The sequence below is a fragment of the Raphanus sativus genome, chromosome 4 (assembly GCF_000801105.2).
Source record: "Raphanus sativus cultivar WK10039 chromosome 4, ASM80110v3, whole genome shotgun sequence".
Classification (NCBI taxonomy): domain Eukaryota; kingdom Viridiplantae; phylum Streptophyta; class Magnoliopsida; order Brassicales; family Brassicaceae; genus Raphanus; species Raphanus sativus.
In genome coordinates, this window is record NC_079514.1 from 42,952,371 (window position 1) to 42,970,244 (window position 17,874).

General features: G+C 31.0%; 2 protein-coding genes and 1 long non-coding RNA gene across 3 annotated transcripts; 2 read left to right on the forward strand and 1 right to left on the reverse strand.

Annotated features, from left to right (window-relative positions):
- Positions 1 to 953: 953 nt before the first annotated feature.
- Positions 954 to 1,839, reverse strand: LOC108836175 (uncharacterized). The gene is made up of 2 exons (XR_001947080.2): positions 1,467 to 1,839; positions 954 to 1,378 (listed from the first exon to the last, which is right to left on the reverse strand). It is a non-coding gene; the product is annotated as an uncharacterized LOC108836175 (long non-coding RNA).
- A 1,962-nt stretch (positions 1,840 to 3,801) lies between these two features.
- Positions 3,802 to 6,004, forward strand: LOC108852512 (LOB domain-containing protein 18-like). The gene is made up of 2 exons (XM_018626018.2): positions 3,802 to 4,404; positions 5,410 to 6,004. Exons 1-2 carry the CDS (start codon positions 3,943 to 3,945, stop codon positions 5,836 to 5,838), a joined length of 891 nt encoding a protein of 296 aa, XP_018481520.2. The 5' UTR covers positions 3,802 to 3,942; the 3' UTR covers positions 5,839 to 6,004.
- Positions 6,005 to 16,327: 10,323 nt separating this feature from the next.
- Positions 16,328 to 17,849, forward strand: LOC108852398 (AT-hook motif nuclear-localized protein 22). The gene is made up of 2 exons (XM_057008531.1): positions 16,328 to 16,436; positions 16,629 to 17,849. Exon 2 carries the CDS (start codon positions 16,631 to 16,633, stop codon positions 17,567 to 17,569), a length of 939 nt encoding a protein of 312 aa, XP_056864511.1. The 5' UTR covers positions 16,328 to 16,436; positions 16,629 to 16,630; the 3' UTR covers positions 17,570 to 17,849.
- Positions 17,850 to 17,874: the final 25 nt, after the last annotated feature.

Here is a 17,874-nt window from a genome sequence, read left to right on the forward strand (position 1 = left end):
GAATTCACGACAAACTAACATATAAAATAAAAATATTTACTATAAACTTTCGAAGGGAACGGCGCGTAGGACCCCTGTCAAGAGTGACGTCACTCATTTCATTGGTACTGATATTATATTTTGTTTCATTTATAACAAATGTATTCTAATAATATTTTTTTAAAAAAATTCAACAAGTTTTATATAGTTTTGAGTGAATTATGAAAGCTACAATTTTAGCTTGACTTTCCAAATTCTGTCTAAAATTATGAGGATTGAGTTTTTAAAATTCTCTCTAAAATTATGAGGATTGAGTTTTTAATGAAAATTTTCATTAGAACTTTTTCTCATTAGAATTACATCAACATTGGTAGATTTAGAACACATATAAGTCTCTCAAATAATATTTTTTAAGTTTTCTTTTAAACAAACCATTACTTAGAAGACATGTGTAGTTTTTGTAATCCATAATTTTGGAGCTGTTCTCAAAGAAGAGCAGTTCATATGACAATCTCTTTTACTTTACAATTATTTATAAACCATTTTCAATGTATTTTTCTATTTTTTCTCTAAAATAGAAGAACTGCATAATAAAAGTGAATTTTACTCCAATATATTTTTCTATAATAGAAAGCTCTATTTATAAAATAAAAATAGAGAATTGCTAATTTTTTCTCTATTTATAGAAAAATAACAATTTATATTTTAGACACTACAAGAAAAATGGGTTTTATTAGCGGACGAAAAACGCTATCTAACGATATAATAGCGGTTTTAGGAACGCTGTATCATCGCCCGTGATAGTAGGTCAGACACATTAGATAGCGGTTTTTCGTAGTGCTATCTTATTGTTATATATTATAGCACTTTTGTATATGCAATTAAATATTTTTCAATAACATATTTTTTCTGTTATTGTCTGCATTATTAAAAATTAAAAAAAAAATAAAAAAAACAAAAAATACAAATAAAAATATTTAAAAAACTTTATAAATCAAAATTAGTTAACCGGTATACAAACTAAACCAAGCTAAACCCAAAAAAACTAAACCAAGCTAAACCAAAAAAACTAAACCAAGCTAAACCAAAAAAAAAAATTAAACCTACAATGTCTAAACCTAATAGAGCCGCAACCACCACCTCTTTGTTCTTCTTCTTTCTCGGCTCCTCCCCCACCTCTCTGTTCTTCTTCTTCCATCTCCCATCTTCACACCACCTCTATCTTCTTCGTGCTTGGCTCCATCTCCACACCACGACCCCTAACTTCTGCCATCTTCACACCACAGCTTCTTCAGATCTAACGAGTCGTTGTCTCTGCCGCATTCATCACGGCAAGCTCATCCCGTTCACCTAAGTGACATGACTATCTAACACCACAACGCCATACCTCCTCTGTTATCTGTACCAAAATCATAACAAAATCAGAGAGAGAGAGACAGAGAGACAGAGACAGACACATAGAGAAAGAGAGGTCGATGGTATCAGACGGCGATGTTGGTGACGAGTGGTGGTGGTGTCGGATGGAGATGGTGGTGGTGTCGGTGGTGGTGTTGTGGTCACGAGTGACGATTTCAAAAGGAGGATGTGAGGAGCTTCACCAGAAGGAAAAGGATTGCAGAGAACGTTAAGAGAGATTTATGAGATGAGATTGCAGAGGAATGTGAGAAGAGATTACAGAGATGATAATTAAAATTGAGATCTACCAGAAGAAAAGCAAACGTCGTGACTTGGAAAACAAAAAGAATAAAGAATAAATAATAATTGTATCCGTTAGATTGAAGTTTATCAAACGGTGGAGATTAACAGTTTAGTTATCCTCACCCTTCTAAACTGGCTTCTCCCATTGGTTAAGATTTTTACTCTCTGTTTTTTTTAATGTGTAGTATATCTCATAGTTATTTTTTATTTTGTGGTTGATAATTTACTTAATATTATAATTGTAGGTTTAAATAATAAAAATATTAGAATTGTAAGATTTTTTGTAAAGTTTAGGGTATATGATTAATTTGGAGTATGCTATATATAGGGTTTGAGGGTTAAAGGTTTGGGGTATTGATTTACGATTTTAAGTTAAAATTTGAAAATAAATTTGAATTTATTTTAAGAATTAGATTTAAGTTTGAAAAGTTTTCATTTAGAGTTCAGATTAAAGTTATGAGTTTAAAATGGAGGTTGAGTATGGTTAAAAAGTTTAGGTATTGAGATTTTGAAATTAATTTTTGAAAAAGAAATAACTTTTGAGTTTATATTTGATATTTTAGGTTAAATTTAAGATTTGATGTTAGAATATTAGAGTTTAAAGTTTGTTTTTAGAGTTTAGGGTTTACAAACTCGTTTAGGGTTTAGGGATTTAAAACGGTAAACATAACGTTTTTAATTATGTGCTATTAAAAATATTCTATCATAGCGTTCTTAAATTTATTACTCAATCGTAGCGTTTCCAAATATAAAAACGCTATCTATAATTAAGATGTATATCAACCATAGCAGAAACGCAAAAAACGCTATCCTCGACTGCTATCAAAACCCATTTTTCTTGTAGTGAGAAAGAAAAATAGAGTATGGATGGAGTGAATTTGACTCTCTATGCTATTATAGAGGCAAATGTAAGAAAATGTTAGAGATGCTCTTAATTTAAATAATGAGAACACCTCTGTGAACATATCAATGTGGATGCTCTTACCACCTAACAAATCTCTTGAAATTAGTATTAAAAATATTTTTTATATAATACTGTATTATAAATTACATTACAAGTTACAAAGATTTATATAAATTTATCATTTTAATACAAATCTTAAATTGAATACACTTTCCATAAAATTAATCCAATTCACTCGTTTCTAATCGAAATCGTATCCATGAAAATTGTATCATACCTTTATTTTCGGTATTATTGATAGAAAACGTGAATTACTATAATGAAAACAACATAATACTTCCATATATGGCAATAAATTATTTAACATAGGTGATGCCCTTTTTATTTTGAAAGATAAGCTTTCAATCGACGCATTCTAATTACGGTAACTAATTTAATTAATTGATGAAAACATGTTTTCCATTTACTTAAAAAGGTCTCATCAATTACGTTTGCTTTTGAATTTTGATTCCTATAACCACAAATTTTGGAAAATATAATCTTTAAGAAAACAATCAAGAGCTGGCGTCTTAACCTCCTCGCAACTTATTTTTCATTATACCAATCAAACTTAGGAGAAATAAAAAATGGGATAAATTAACTATTTTCATTATGGTTAAAATTGTAAAAAATAAGAAATATTTTATTACCTAATTTATTTGGCACTCAGTGATAGTTTAAAAATATGTATAAAATTTATCTTACATTAAAACAATAAAATCATGAGATATCTCAAATTCACAATTCACATTCACATCAATTAGATGACAAAAAAACATTCACATCAATAAAGAGGGAGCAGAACTTTATTTTCTTAGAGCATGATTATTGCTTGGTTTTTATGACTAATCTCTTAATGTATATGTATATACTATATATACGTATATAATTATTTGCTAAGAACTTTATGGAAATCAAAACCAAAAATCTTAATTAAAGAATTTTCGGTTTCCGTAAAATCCTTAGCAAACAATTATATACACATATATATAATATATATATATATATATTATATATATGTGTATATAATTGTTTGCTAAGGATTTTACGGAAACCGAAAATTCTTTAATTAAATATTAACCACGAGATGTTTCACTTTCCGGAGAGATAGATAATAAAACCGTTCTCTCTTTTTATTTCTCGTTTTAATTTACAAATATAATAATTAGGTGATTAAAGGTTATTAGAATCAATAATAGAAGAGCTTATCGCATGTTTGCTTCACGCAAACAACTAAATTTGAGAGAGAAAGAGAAAAGAGAGAGAGAGAGAGATCGTTTATAGCTTTGTCGTCGCGTGGCTTTAAAGACTTTCTTCTATATATGATGTCTTATTTACGAAACCCTAATTCTCCTATTTTCTCAATCCTCCTCTCTTCTTCTACAACACCAAATATAAAATCCATATTGTTTTCTCAGCAAAATCAAAAACTCGTTAAACGCAGGGACGTCATGAGCGGCGGTGGAAACACAGTCACCGCCATGGGAGGTGGTGGTTGTGGTGGAGGAAGTGGGGGTGGTGGGCCATGTGGTGCTTGTAAGTTTTTGAGGAGAAAGTGTGTTCCGGGTTGTATATTCGCACCGTACTTCGACTCTGAGCAAGGCTCAGCTTATTTTGCGGCGGTGCATAAGGTTTTCGGAGCCAGCAACGTCTCAAAACTTCTATTACACATACCGGTTCATCGACGGTCCGACGCAGTTGTAACCATTTGCTATGAAGCTCAGGCTCGGATAAGGGACCCTATCTATGGTTGCGTCGCTCACATCTTTGCTCTTCAGCAACAGGTGACTAATTAACCCTTTTGTTATTAGAATTACAAAGATAGTTGGAGATCACTATCTATACTGCATGTGATACATGCTAATTGAATTAAACTAACAACAACTTATTTCGATGACAGTTACGCTTTTCTTTTTTTTTTCTTTTCAAAAGTAGCAAACTTCGGTTTCGTTTGGGAATAGTTTTAAACTCATGAAAACTTGTTTTAAGTATGAGAAATCTGTTTGTGTGAAATGATCTCGTTTGATATTTCCGAGAGTTTGTCATTTCCTCAAGGTTTCTTGGTTTGTAATCTTCTACTTTGAGTATAAAGGACAAAAAGGCATGGTTGTCTGGTTAATTTACTATTGAAAATTTTGAAATAATTAATGTACTGAGTAACTAAATAAAAATGATACGGTCGTCGACAAGTCCCATTGCAAGAATATGGAGTTTTTGGCTGATTTTCTGGAGATGGTCGGGGTACAATTTTGTCTTTTTTTGAACTGAGCAATTTTCTGTCTTAATACGTATATACCAATATTTTCTCACTATAAATCGTTTTCTATATATTTAATTTATCAGTTTCTTTAACTCCATGTCTTTATCTCATGAAATAAGGGGATGAATCTATAAGATGCGTGTCATTTTGTTATTTACTTTCTACGTTAGTATTTTGCATATTTTGGTCTAAACAACCTTAAGGATCGAACATGCATTCATTCCGTTTCTGATCGATAAGTTAACTAAAGTGAATAAAAAGTTAATTAGCCAAAAGTTTATAGGGAACTGAAAATTACATTAAAAAGGATTTTTCTTTTAAAATGTAAGTAATTATTTTAGGATTTGGTTAGATTATCCCGCTAAGCATATAAAAACCTAAAACAAGGGTATTTCATTAACCATATCAACCGTATTTTGTTGATAATAAATTGTCAAGCCATTATATAATCTCATCCTCGTCTATTTTTTAAAATAATTCCATGCTTCTCAATATACATTGACAATTTTAAGTCATAAAATGTATATAGGTGGTGAATCTACAGGCAGAAGTCTCCTACATACAAGCCCATTTGGCCTCCCTAGAGCTACCTCAACCGCAAACGCGACCACCACCACCACCTCCACAACACCACCAATCACAACCGCTCTTCTTCAGTACTCCTCCACCACTTTCCATAACAGATTTACCTCCATCAGTCTCACCACTACCTTCAACATATGACTTAGCTTCTGCCTTCAATCAAGCAGCGTCTCCTTCGTCATGGGCAACACAACAACGAAGATTCGGTGATCCACGTCACCAATACGGGGGATCATTGTCAACTTCTTCCGCAACCGTAGGGCTCGGTGGTGGAAACAGTGACCTTGAAGCATTAGCACATGAGCTCCTACATAGACAAGGATCTCCTCCGCCAGCAGCTACAGATGACTCGCCGTCTCGGTCTATGTCTAGATGAGTTTGGCTTTAATAGATATATCTCCCTTCTTTGTTAGCAAAATTAAATTACTACTCAATAAGTTTTAGTTTTCTCAGAGTATCATAGGACTTTTCTAACATTCACCTATAGTATTGTGTTTTCCCTTATTCTTTTGCTGTACTTTTTTCACCTATAATGCGAATATATATATATATGTTACCCTATATTATGCCATCTTCATATTTTACATCGGTCTTTTTCTCGCTAGGCCTGTTACCGTGGGATTTTTTTTTTTGTCGACTCAAAGACGTAAAAGTAAATACACAAGTCCGACAGGGAGGTGCAATAAGAGGACTCTGCTGCGCTTGTTGATGTCTGTGACAAGTTACTCATCCATGTCGTCCTACATATCATTGGGCCTAGATTCTGGGCCTATTCTTAAGCCAGTTTAGTTTTACTAACACTAATAATGGATTTCATGAGCTATACAGTATGAGTCTGGCCATAAAACTTAATGAGTTGTTAGGGTTTAGGTATTTTTCGGACATGTGTGCGAGTTAGGTTTTATTATTGGAGTGTATTACGTTACATAGAAACGGAATCGGGTACGTGGAAGCGGAAGCGTATGGAAGCGCAAAAGCGAAATTTTTAAGAGAAATTGTCAAAAATACCATTTCCATAGTACCACTTTTCATGTTTACACTAACCACTTTTACCACTACTTTTAATGAAGGGTCTACATTTAAAGGTTTAGGATTTAGGGTTTAGATTTGATGTTTTAGGGTTTAAGGTATATAGTTTAGGGTTTAGAGTTTAAGATTTAGGGTTTAGAGTTAAGGATTTAGGGTTTATAGTTTAGACTTTAGGGTTTAGGGTTTAGGATATTGAATTTAGGGTATATAGTTTAGGGTTTAGGGTTTAGAGTTGAAGATTTTGGGTTTAGGGTTTAGAATTGGAGGTTTAGGAATTAGAATTTGGGATTAGAATTTTGAAAAACATATAAAAACAAAGATATAAGAGTCTTTACCATTTTAATAAATAAGGTATTATTGAAAATGTGTGTTTAGTGGTGGTAAAGATGAATAATGGTATCTTGAAAGTGGTATTTTTGAAAATTCCCCAATTTTTAAAAAATTTAGGAAGCGGGTACGTGTTGGAAGCATATATCCATATATACATATATATGTATATATATTAAAATATAAGAAATATTTATATAATTTAGGACTAAAAATCATATGATTTAAACTTAAAATAAAGCATTTATTAATTTATAATAATTTTGAAATGATTTCATATTAAAACTATAAAAATAAACATAAATTAAGTTTAAAATAAATTGTGATATTAATTATTTTAAAACTTCATAAATTTATTGACATAATATATTTGAATATATGTTATATCTTTAATAGAAACATCAATGCATAAAGATAATTTATAGTATTAGTTTTAATATTTGTATATTTCTATTCTCTTTAGTTCATTACTATTAAAATTTGGATTTTATATAAACTAAAAACTATGAATTTTTATTTTTATGAATTATGATAATGGGTTTTAAAATAAAATGGAAGCGTGATTCCAAAACGAAATTGTAAGCTTCTAACGTGTTTTTAAAGAGAATATTTTTGAAACGTTTTGGAAGCGAGATTCCGTAAGCTTCCACAAGATTCCGATTTCAATTCCGATTCCGAAGCGGGAAGCGGACATCCGATGAAGCTTCCGTGCAACCTAATATACTAATTAAAGTTAAAGAGTTTTTTTTCAACTTGACAACAATTGAGAGTTGATTTTCGAAATATTTTTTTATACATAATTATTTTGATTTTTTTGAGAAAATAATTATTTTGAATTGTAAGTGTGTGGCTCAAATACAAGGTATATAGATTGTCATAGGATGATCGTGATGATCATATATAGATAAAATTCATGGACATTTTTCAAGATTCTAAAAACTGGATGTGTAAATTGATGTTTGAAAACAGCTCGGGTTCTACAATTTTTAGTTCAATAAAAAAAGCTTTGTTCTATGAAAAGTAAAAAAGTAAAAAATTAAAGATAATCCAAGGAACTAATTGGTTATAGCCAATCAAGCAACTACATAATTAAAATGTGAATTAAACATCAAAGAGTCAAAGACCAGTGTTTAATAATAATTTTTCATTGATCATAGACGTCTATTGCCTTGCTTATTTTAACAAAAAAAATATGCTGGCTTGCTTTGCGAATGGAATGTCATCAGTAATATTATAAGTGACAATAAACAAATTAATGATTTTTGACAATAAAATCAAAAAGTACATAGATATCATATATAACGGGACATTTTATGTAATTATCAAATGAAGGCGTTCGTGTACGTTGATTCGTTGATCAATCTTAAATAACAAGCCAAAGAAAAGGTATGTTATTTGTGAAACTAGAAAGCTAGTTATTAGTTCACTTCGTCTACATATATTATTGTTATTTTCGTTTTCGAACTTACTTTTTAATTTCTTATTTCGTCCTATGCATATTCGTTAATTTAAGGGGTTTAAAGCGAAATCAAATGCAATCATTGTGTTGCATATTATCAAATTTTTGCATGATTATAATAACAAAACTTTCACTTCCTTACATGTCGGAGCCCCGCCCCTCCCCCACCCCAAAAAAAGAAGATAATTTATATATAAATTGAGATCACATTGTTACTGTAAAATGTATTTTACCAACTTCACATTCTAAATTCAAGGTAACATAACTACATAAGGTCACTCTCTAAAATTACTTTGCTCTATTTATCCGTTTCTATAAGAAAATCAACTTGTGATCTTATGGATAAATTTTGGTCTATCCTTTTTCTGTATATAATATAGTATATATATCTTAATATAATTTATATTTTCAGTTTTTAAAATTATAACGATAAATATACATTTGAATCATATATACAAGTAAAAGTTTATGCTGAATTTGATTATATATACTTAAAATACTAGTCGTCGTAGATTTATAACTTTTACTTTTAATATCTCCTTTTCACATTCTAGATTCAGTTTTAAAGAATCTGAAAATCGAAATTAACCTTGTATTTTAACCACAAAAAAGAGAGTAACCTTATAGTAACATTTATCCGTTAAATGGGCTAATATTTCTTCCACTGATCATTAAATAAGAAATTAAGAACTGATCAACGCCCCCACAACATATAAATATATTATTTTCTAATTACTTAATTAAATACTCTAAAGACGTCGTGCTTTGATGCTTAAGTTGCTGTTAAGAGAATCGTTGACATTTTGGCACCAAGTTCTCGAGGCATATGTTCGTTTCAAAAGAAAATAAATGATAAATGATAATTTATACTAAATCGCTGTCGATCACATGACAACGGCCTTGGTCCATCCTTTTAAACCTTATACCTTTCCCATTTTCATACTTTTTTTTCATTTCTCATACTTTCCAAACAAAATTTTCTTTTCACATAATATATGAACAATTATTTCAGTGGTTACATTCTTATGTAGATGAATTAAAAGGGGAAAACTAACTCTTGAAAGAAAAATACGAAAGGTGTGCAATTATTTTTACGAACGATGGTTTAGAGAAGAAAAATAATTACCAATAATGTTTAAGGTAATGACAAACAACAATTTGATTGATTAGGTTGTGTATAATATAGGTTATAAAATGAAATTAGTAATATTCTGTTATAAATAATTTAATAGAAGACTATGAGTCTATGTTTTTTGTCTCTCATCAGCACTAAACAATAAAGAATTGTCTATTGCGAGTTTAGTATTCTAAAAATTTGATCGCTATACGTCCTTAAGCCAGAGTTCTTTTCCGTCGACACATATATAAATATATGATAAAGTTCACATTTAAAAAAAAGAGCTGAATGTATGACAAATTACGACGTGGATATACGTAATATATTTGAAAGATATTGGGTACCTAAAAAAGCATTGAGCTGTGTTTGTCTTTATCTAAAGTATAATGTCCATCCTTATCTCTTAGCTCTCACCTAAAATTACACTTTAATCAACCATTAAGCTTCCATGTCCACTAGTAACTCTAAATTTTCCATATATTGAGAATGCACTGAGAAAAAAAAACATATATTTATTACATGTACAAAATTTCCAGATTATGATCGGCAGCATTTTTATGGCATTTCCAAATTTAGAAAAATAATATTTACTTTAAGAAAATACATCTTATTTATAATCCTCTTATAGTTTATACATAAAAATATTAATACAAATCAAATAAGCTACAAACTCCGTTCATTGGCTACATGGTATAGTTTAAGAAAAACTAAATCTTAAAAATATACTCTCTATTTCTAAATAAGTGTTACTTTTATATTTTTCACATATATTAAAAAGTAACATAAATATATGTAAATTGTTATTAGTTATATTTTCTGGTTAATAATATTTGAAATAAATAAAATTATTTATAAAATTAATGCAGTTTACAATTAATTTTCAGCTGAAAATAAGTATAATTTACATTGGATTTTTAAAGTGATATTTTCCGTGTAACAAAAAAAATAGAATGAGAATTATTATGAAACAAACAGAGTATTTGGCTTAATTGTGTCTCTTCATTTGCAAGTATAATTGACAACAATATGTAATAACTAATGTTCCCTTAACTTTAACTCAAGAAAAAATAAGCAACTAAATAGAGTTGTATATTTATAGCATGGTTAAATGGGTTTTGTTGCACAAAAAAGGTTAAATAGGGTTTATGGAGTTTTTCAACTTCATGAATTTAAGTAAACCGCTTAGATAGTGAATTCATGTCTTCTGAGTTCTTGAAAAGTTTAGTCAAAATAGATTACAACTCATCTTTTATAAGATCAGAACATATCTATCTCAATTTAACAAAACACAATCTCTAGATACAGAAAGGGAAGAGGAAGTCCAAGCAAGGTACGACATTAATGAGCATATGCAATTAATTGAGCTAAGAGATTATACACAGAACAGTCCAAAAGATCTTGTTGTTCAAAATTTCTCGATAACTACAAAAAATGGTCACGTAGCATGTTAATTAGGCTTTAGTGATAGTGAGTCATGATCCAAGTGTATTATGGCTGTATTATAAAAGTACTGTAGTTAATTTCAAAACCGTAACATGGGTTTCAGAGCCACATGCCCCCTCCTAAATGGATAGCAAGTGAAGACAAATAAAGTGAGATGCGAGTGGCTAATTCGATGTCCACCCACCCGGATCATGTCGGACCGGGTCGAGTGTCAGCGGGATCCGCGGGGGATGGGTGGGAAAGAGAAGAGTCACGCCCACACGTTCTGGTTTCAGATTCAACCTACAACTCTCTCTTCTTCGGTTCTTCCCATGCGGTCAATACACGCATTAAACTATCAATCTCTCTCTTCCTAACTACTATGACTGCTAATTACACTAGCAATATACTGAATGAATTCGCATTTTATCTTGAATACTTAATGATATACTACTAATATAGCTAGTTTTTGATTTACCACCACGAATCTTCCAAATTTCATCAAGAATTCTGATTAATCCAAATATGTGTAGATTATTTGGAAATAAACTTTCTACAGAGCCACCACAAGCATCTCAGTTTCATTCATAAACGCGCCTAATTTTATTTAGAAAACCAAGTCGAAACAGACCATTGGGGATCAAAAAATATACTGTAGAATCAATCATAAGAAGTTAGGAATCCTTAAAAATAAAATGGAAAGAACCATGTTGAAAAGAGGACTGGTCTTGACGTATTGACTCAGCTGGTTATCATGGTTAATAGTTATGTTTATGACGTATATATGTTTATCTTGATCTTGGCAAACATAATTCGACTTCATGCAAAAAACAAAGAAAAAGAAAACCTAATAGTTTCATCTATATAGCCTAAACATCATCTATTTATGAACTACAAAGTAATTATCTTAAGCTCCGTTGCCTTAGTAATGTCTTCGATTATAAATTCCTTGCATCCGTCCGATTGAGATAACTCTCGGAGAAAAAAAAAGAGATAACTCTCGAAATACTTCGAAAGCATCACTTTTGGTAATATGTTTTAAATTGTTTACATATGTTTCCCGTAGATTAAATATGTTTTCCAAACGTTATAACCAAAATCGTGTATATATAGAATTGTATATACATTGAGAATTTTCTCTCAAAGTTGTTCCCCAATCATTATATCTATAACTCCTTGTTTTTATCACATTGGTTGAATATTTGTTTTATATACCATGTAGTATATAATATGGAATTAAGAAGATAATAAAAGCAAACGACCTTTTGTAGACTATGAAACTTGTAAGGGATAGTACTGGAGTACTATTTATGTATACATAACATAATGTGTGGAATCCGGATAAATAAAAACTAATCCGACACAATAATGAATCACATTAAATAATAAACTGTCCAACATTTAACAAGCCATGGAAATGAAAAAACTGATTATGTTAAAACCTTTATTAAGCATGGTCAAATCATAACTGAATCCAGAGATTATCCCTTTCTTTACTGAAATATAATCCAGAGTTTTTTAAAGGTATGTAACAGCGATTCCATCTATCTTTAATATGCTTTTATCCCTATAATAATACTACATCACTTTCTTTAATACCCCTTCCCTTTTTTTAAGTTACATATTCTACATTTTTCACACATTTTAATAAAACATATTAAATTTGCATAATTTATTGTGTTTATCTTTCTTAAGCCAATAAAAAATTAATAAGTGCAATTAAATTTTTTGAAGTTTGCAATTATATAATAACACATGCATTGAAAATGTAAAAAATAAATCTTTTTAAAACAATTTTTTTCTAGAATATGTAACTTTAAGAAACAGAGGGAGTAATACACTAGACTATGATCCGTGCAACCGCGCAGATGTTTCATTTTATTTATATATATTTATAGGTATTTATTTTACATCATTAGTGGTATATATTGACATTAATTATATATTTAAATATTTATATAATTATGATAAAAACAATAATTTTATAGTTTATATGTCGTAATTAATCGTTTGTTTCAAACCATCACATATATTTATTATTAAAGGATTCAACATATACATTGAACAAAATATTTTGAAATTAATTTGTATTTAATTTATGTTAAATTATTACCTCCACTTCAAAGTCTGGATTACCTTTTAGCAATTTTTATGTTTATTTAGTTTAGATAATATATTGTTATATATGTAAGTTTAAGATATGTTAATTTGTAGAGATTTATTATATAATTTATTATGTGATACCTGTTTACTAACATACTATATTATTTTAAGATAATTATAAAAATATATTATTATATCAATTTAATATAATTTTATAATATTTAGGTAATTAAGTATAATAATTATTTTAATCTGAAAGACTGTGAATATAAAATAAATAAAAATGTGATAGAATTATTATTCTTGTTTTGTAAATGATAGAATAAATTAATTTATAAAAATATTTTAGTATTTATTATGAAATTATATGAAAAAATTACATCAAATTTTAAGTACTGAGATCTTGTTAATTTTTTTTTCAAAAAATTTGTTGAATTTTTATGTATATCTAAAATGAAAAGATATCAAAAGATATTATGATTAAAGTAATTATTTAGATATAATATAAAATTAAGTGATAAGTATATTTTAGTTAGTGACTATCTAGGCTTAAGGAGATGGTCAATTTTACATATCACACATAATAGATTTTTAGTTTGTCAAGTTTTTAATAGGACATAAATGATACTAAATAATCGTTCGAAAACATGGATATATTTCAAGACAAATAAAATCTTTAAACATGCAAAAATGAGAAGTGGCACTGTCAAACACTTTTGATATGTCGTGTCCGGAGAATATTTAGTTTGGGGGTGGGGTGAACAAGTAAATACCTGAAGTTGCTTATTTGGGGAAATTTGGATATACTTCTTTTTTAAAACCTAAATTGGATACTCATGTTTCAAAATGTTATATGTTTTAGATTTTTTCATACATATTAATAAAACGTATTAAATATAAGTATTAAATGCATATTTTGTGATTATCTATTTTCCATTATTTTAAACCAATAAAAATAAATACAATTAATTTTTGAAGTTTATAACTAATCATTATTAGTTAATAAAAAGTGCATTGAAAGTATAAAAAATAAATTTTCTGAAACCATTTTTTTTTTCTAAAATATGTATTTTTGTGAAACGGAGAGAATATAATTTTTGAGATATTTTTAAAAAGGTAATTATCAGAGTAGTGAATTTCACCCCGCTGATGCCCTGAAATATTCTGATCGTGACGTGAAAGCCACCCTTTCGATCTTTCAAGCACATCATGAACCGAGTCAATGTTTCAGGGAAGTGATTTAACATTAAATGACTCATATTCACGCATGTCAGCAGCTTCTACACGTGCGAATGTGAGCTGGTTTTCGCTGGCTAGTCTTGTGACGTGAAGGCATCGCAACCGACGGGGACAAACATCCAACGGCGTCTGACGCGCCTGTCATCTTCTCTTTCACTTCCACTTCCACTTCCACTTCATGTCTCTTTAGTCTTTCCAAGCTTCGCGATTTACGAGATTGAATCTGCCATCATCGAGCGAACCATACACAATAAATCCCTTCAGCAACTGAGCAACCTCTCAATATAATACTGTAGTATTAATACTAGCAACTTTCTTTATGCTTAAAAGCCAAAGAAACAAATGCTACAAAACAGCTGAAAACAGAGGAATATAAGTCAGTTTTCATTGAACCGTCTAATCGTAACTTTCAGAATGGTGGAATAATTTCAGAATTTCATAAGAAAATGGTGAAATATGTAAACTTTACAAATTCTATGAACTTGAGAATTTAACGTTTAACGTTTTCTTTGGTAAATTGAAAATGCTATGCAGTATTATTACTCATCAAAACCATTAAAATGTGTTTTTGTGATACGTATTTTCCATAGAATTAATGATAATTAATAATTAGTACCAGTGAATTGCAAAGTCAGGCCTGATGATGTTGGATAATTAGCTACCAATTGAACTGAGTAAACCCACACACAATATAATATACATATGTTTTGCTGATTAATAATTTCATTTACTTGTAGAGTCGTGAAAAAATAAAAATAAAAATGTGATCACTGAAACAAAACATAACAACATTGACATTATATATAGTTTTTTATAATTATTAAATGAGTAACATCGTTATTTCGTCGGGAGATATTAGAATGATAATAAATCGGATCTGTATATATATATAACTAGAAAATATGTTAGAGAACTGTATAAAATATCAGTATCATCTATAGGAAAATAATAGTATAACGCATAGCATATAAAAGTAAATACAATGAGTGGTTCTCTTCTCCTAGATTTGAAGTGACATATTTAAAACAGTTTCTGTCATTATCCAACCACAATAACGTCTCTTCTTCACATTCTCAGCTTGTTTTTTGCCATTTCAACTCTTATTTATTTGTCACCAACTTTCATGCACCTTAACTAATCTTAAAATGTAACACACGTATCTTTTTCAAGAATATTTGTGAAGACTAACAAATACACATTGATTTGTGAGGAAACTAAAGAAAACACTTAGATGCTTTTTTCCTACAAATCACCCTAAGGAATCCTCTATAAATATGATATGGATTCATATTTCTTAATGATTGTTTTGAAAGTTGTTTGTCAACGCAAATCAAAATGATTACTTGATTCTTTACAACATATTCCCTCCGTTTCTAAATAGATGATGTTTTAGAGAGTTTTTGATGTTTCAAAATAATTGATGTTTTAGTATATCAATGTACTTTTAACTTTATCAAAAACTGTGTAACTAATGATAAAATGTAATCTATTTTGTGATTGGTTGAACAATTTTTAATTTATATTTTAATGATACTTTTTAGATTAAAAACAAGTTTCTTAATAATCGTGTACAATCCTAAAACTTGAAACAGAGGGAGTATATGTATACAGGAAATAAAGACAGCTAAAAAGGAAATATATATGTGTTTGGCTTATTCTACCTACCTCATTGTATTGAGATTATTATTATTTTCTCCGTTTCTCTTTAACTATTGAATGTGTGTATAAATAGATAGAAATATTTAAATTATACCGTTACAACGAGAAATATAATGCCGTACATCTAGGCAAGTCCCAGCTATAAAATCATCATCAGCTTAACTTAAAAAAAACATTTTAGATTCAATATAGACTCGTGTGCTTCAATTTGTGTCCGTATAATGTTTGATGTAATCCCAAGCATCCATGGAATATATATATATATGTACCTAGCAAGTCCTCATCCAATATTTTCACAGATTTTTTAGTTTAAAAAAAAATAAATTCACAGACTTTTTTCTTACAAAATTAAGGAAAAATTAATTACACAATAGGGAAATGGTCCCCACAAAAAGTGGACCCCACAAGTGACACAGTGAGTAGGACCCACACACCGCCCATGCGGCACGCTGTCTATCTAAAGTCTAAACCAAAACTAAACCCATCTTCCATCTGAATACTTCCATAACCTTACCCTCTCCCCTCTCAGACCTAACCCTAAATCCATCTCTCTCTCTCTCTTCTTCTTAGAAGTTTCATTTTCATGTATTACTAGTTCAGCTCCTGTTTCGGTTTACATGTATATGACTTTGTATCTCTTTCCTTTTTCTCTCCTTCTTCAAATTTTTAATCTTTTTCCCCTTGATTAATTAAATTGAGCTCTTGTGTGTCCATCCTCAAGCTAAGATACTGGTTTTAACTTGAGGGAAAGAGAAGGAGATTACTTAATCAGGGTGTTAAACTGTTTGCTTTTCTTTGCTTTTCATTCAAGAAATGGATCAGGTCTCACGCTCTCTTCCTCCACCTTTCCTCTCAAGAGATCTCCATCTTCACCCACACCATCAGTTTCAGCATCAGCAGCAACATAACCACGGCCACGATATAGACCAACACAGGATCGGTGGACTAAAACGCGACCGAGACACTGAGATCGATCCAAACGAGCACTCTTCAGCTGGAAAAGATCAAAACACTCCCGGTTCCGGCGGAGAAAGCGGCGGCGGCGGAGGAGGAGATAATCACATCACGAGAAGGCCACGTGGCAGACCAGCAGGATCCAAGAACAAACCAAAACCACCGGTCATCATCACGAGAGACAGCGCAAACGCTCTCAAGTCCCATGTGATGGAAGTAGCTAACGGATGTGACGTCATGGAAAGCGTCACCGTCTTTGCTCGCCGTCGCCAACGTGGTATCTGCGTTCTGAGTGGCAACGGCGCCGTCACGAACGTTACCATAAGACAGCCAGCTTCGGTTCCTGGTGGTGGCTCATCCGTCGTTAACTTACACGGACGTTTCGAGATTCTTTCTCTCTCGGGATCTTTCCTCCCTCCTCCTGCTCCACCTGCTGCTTCCGGTCTAACGATTTACCTAGCCGGTGGTCAAGGACAGGTCGTTGGAGGGAGCGTGGTGGGTCCACTCATGGCTTCAGGACCTGTGGTGATCATGGCTGCTTCGTTTGGGAACGCTGCGTATGAGAGGTTGCCTTTAGAGGAAGATGATCAGGACGAGCAGCAAACGGCTGGAGCGGTTGCTAATAACATCGATGGAAACGCAGCGATGGGTGGTGGGACGCAGACGCAGACTCAGCAGCAGCACCAGCAGCAGTTGATGCAAGATCCGACGTCGTTTATACAAGGGTTGCCTCCGAATCTTATGAATTCTCAACTGCCAGCAGAAGCTTATTGGGGAACTCCGAGACCATCTTTCTAAATCACCAAAAACCCAAAGAAGTTAGATATGTTACATCTTCTTATTTATAATATCTCTTCCGTAAAATTTTAATTTTATTTTCCCCCTTTGTTTTCTAAGAGATCATTGTAGCCTTCGATGAAGAGAATCGTTTTGGTCATTGGAATGGTCGATGATAGATCTTTTAGGTCTGAGAGGTGGGGTTGTGTGTTTACGTTGACTAGGAGATTATCAGTTGTTGATTTCCACTTTTTATGATCTGTGTTGGTGATAATGAAGCTTTGCGTATTGTTCATTGAAATGATTTCACACTCAAGGAGTACACA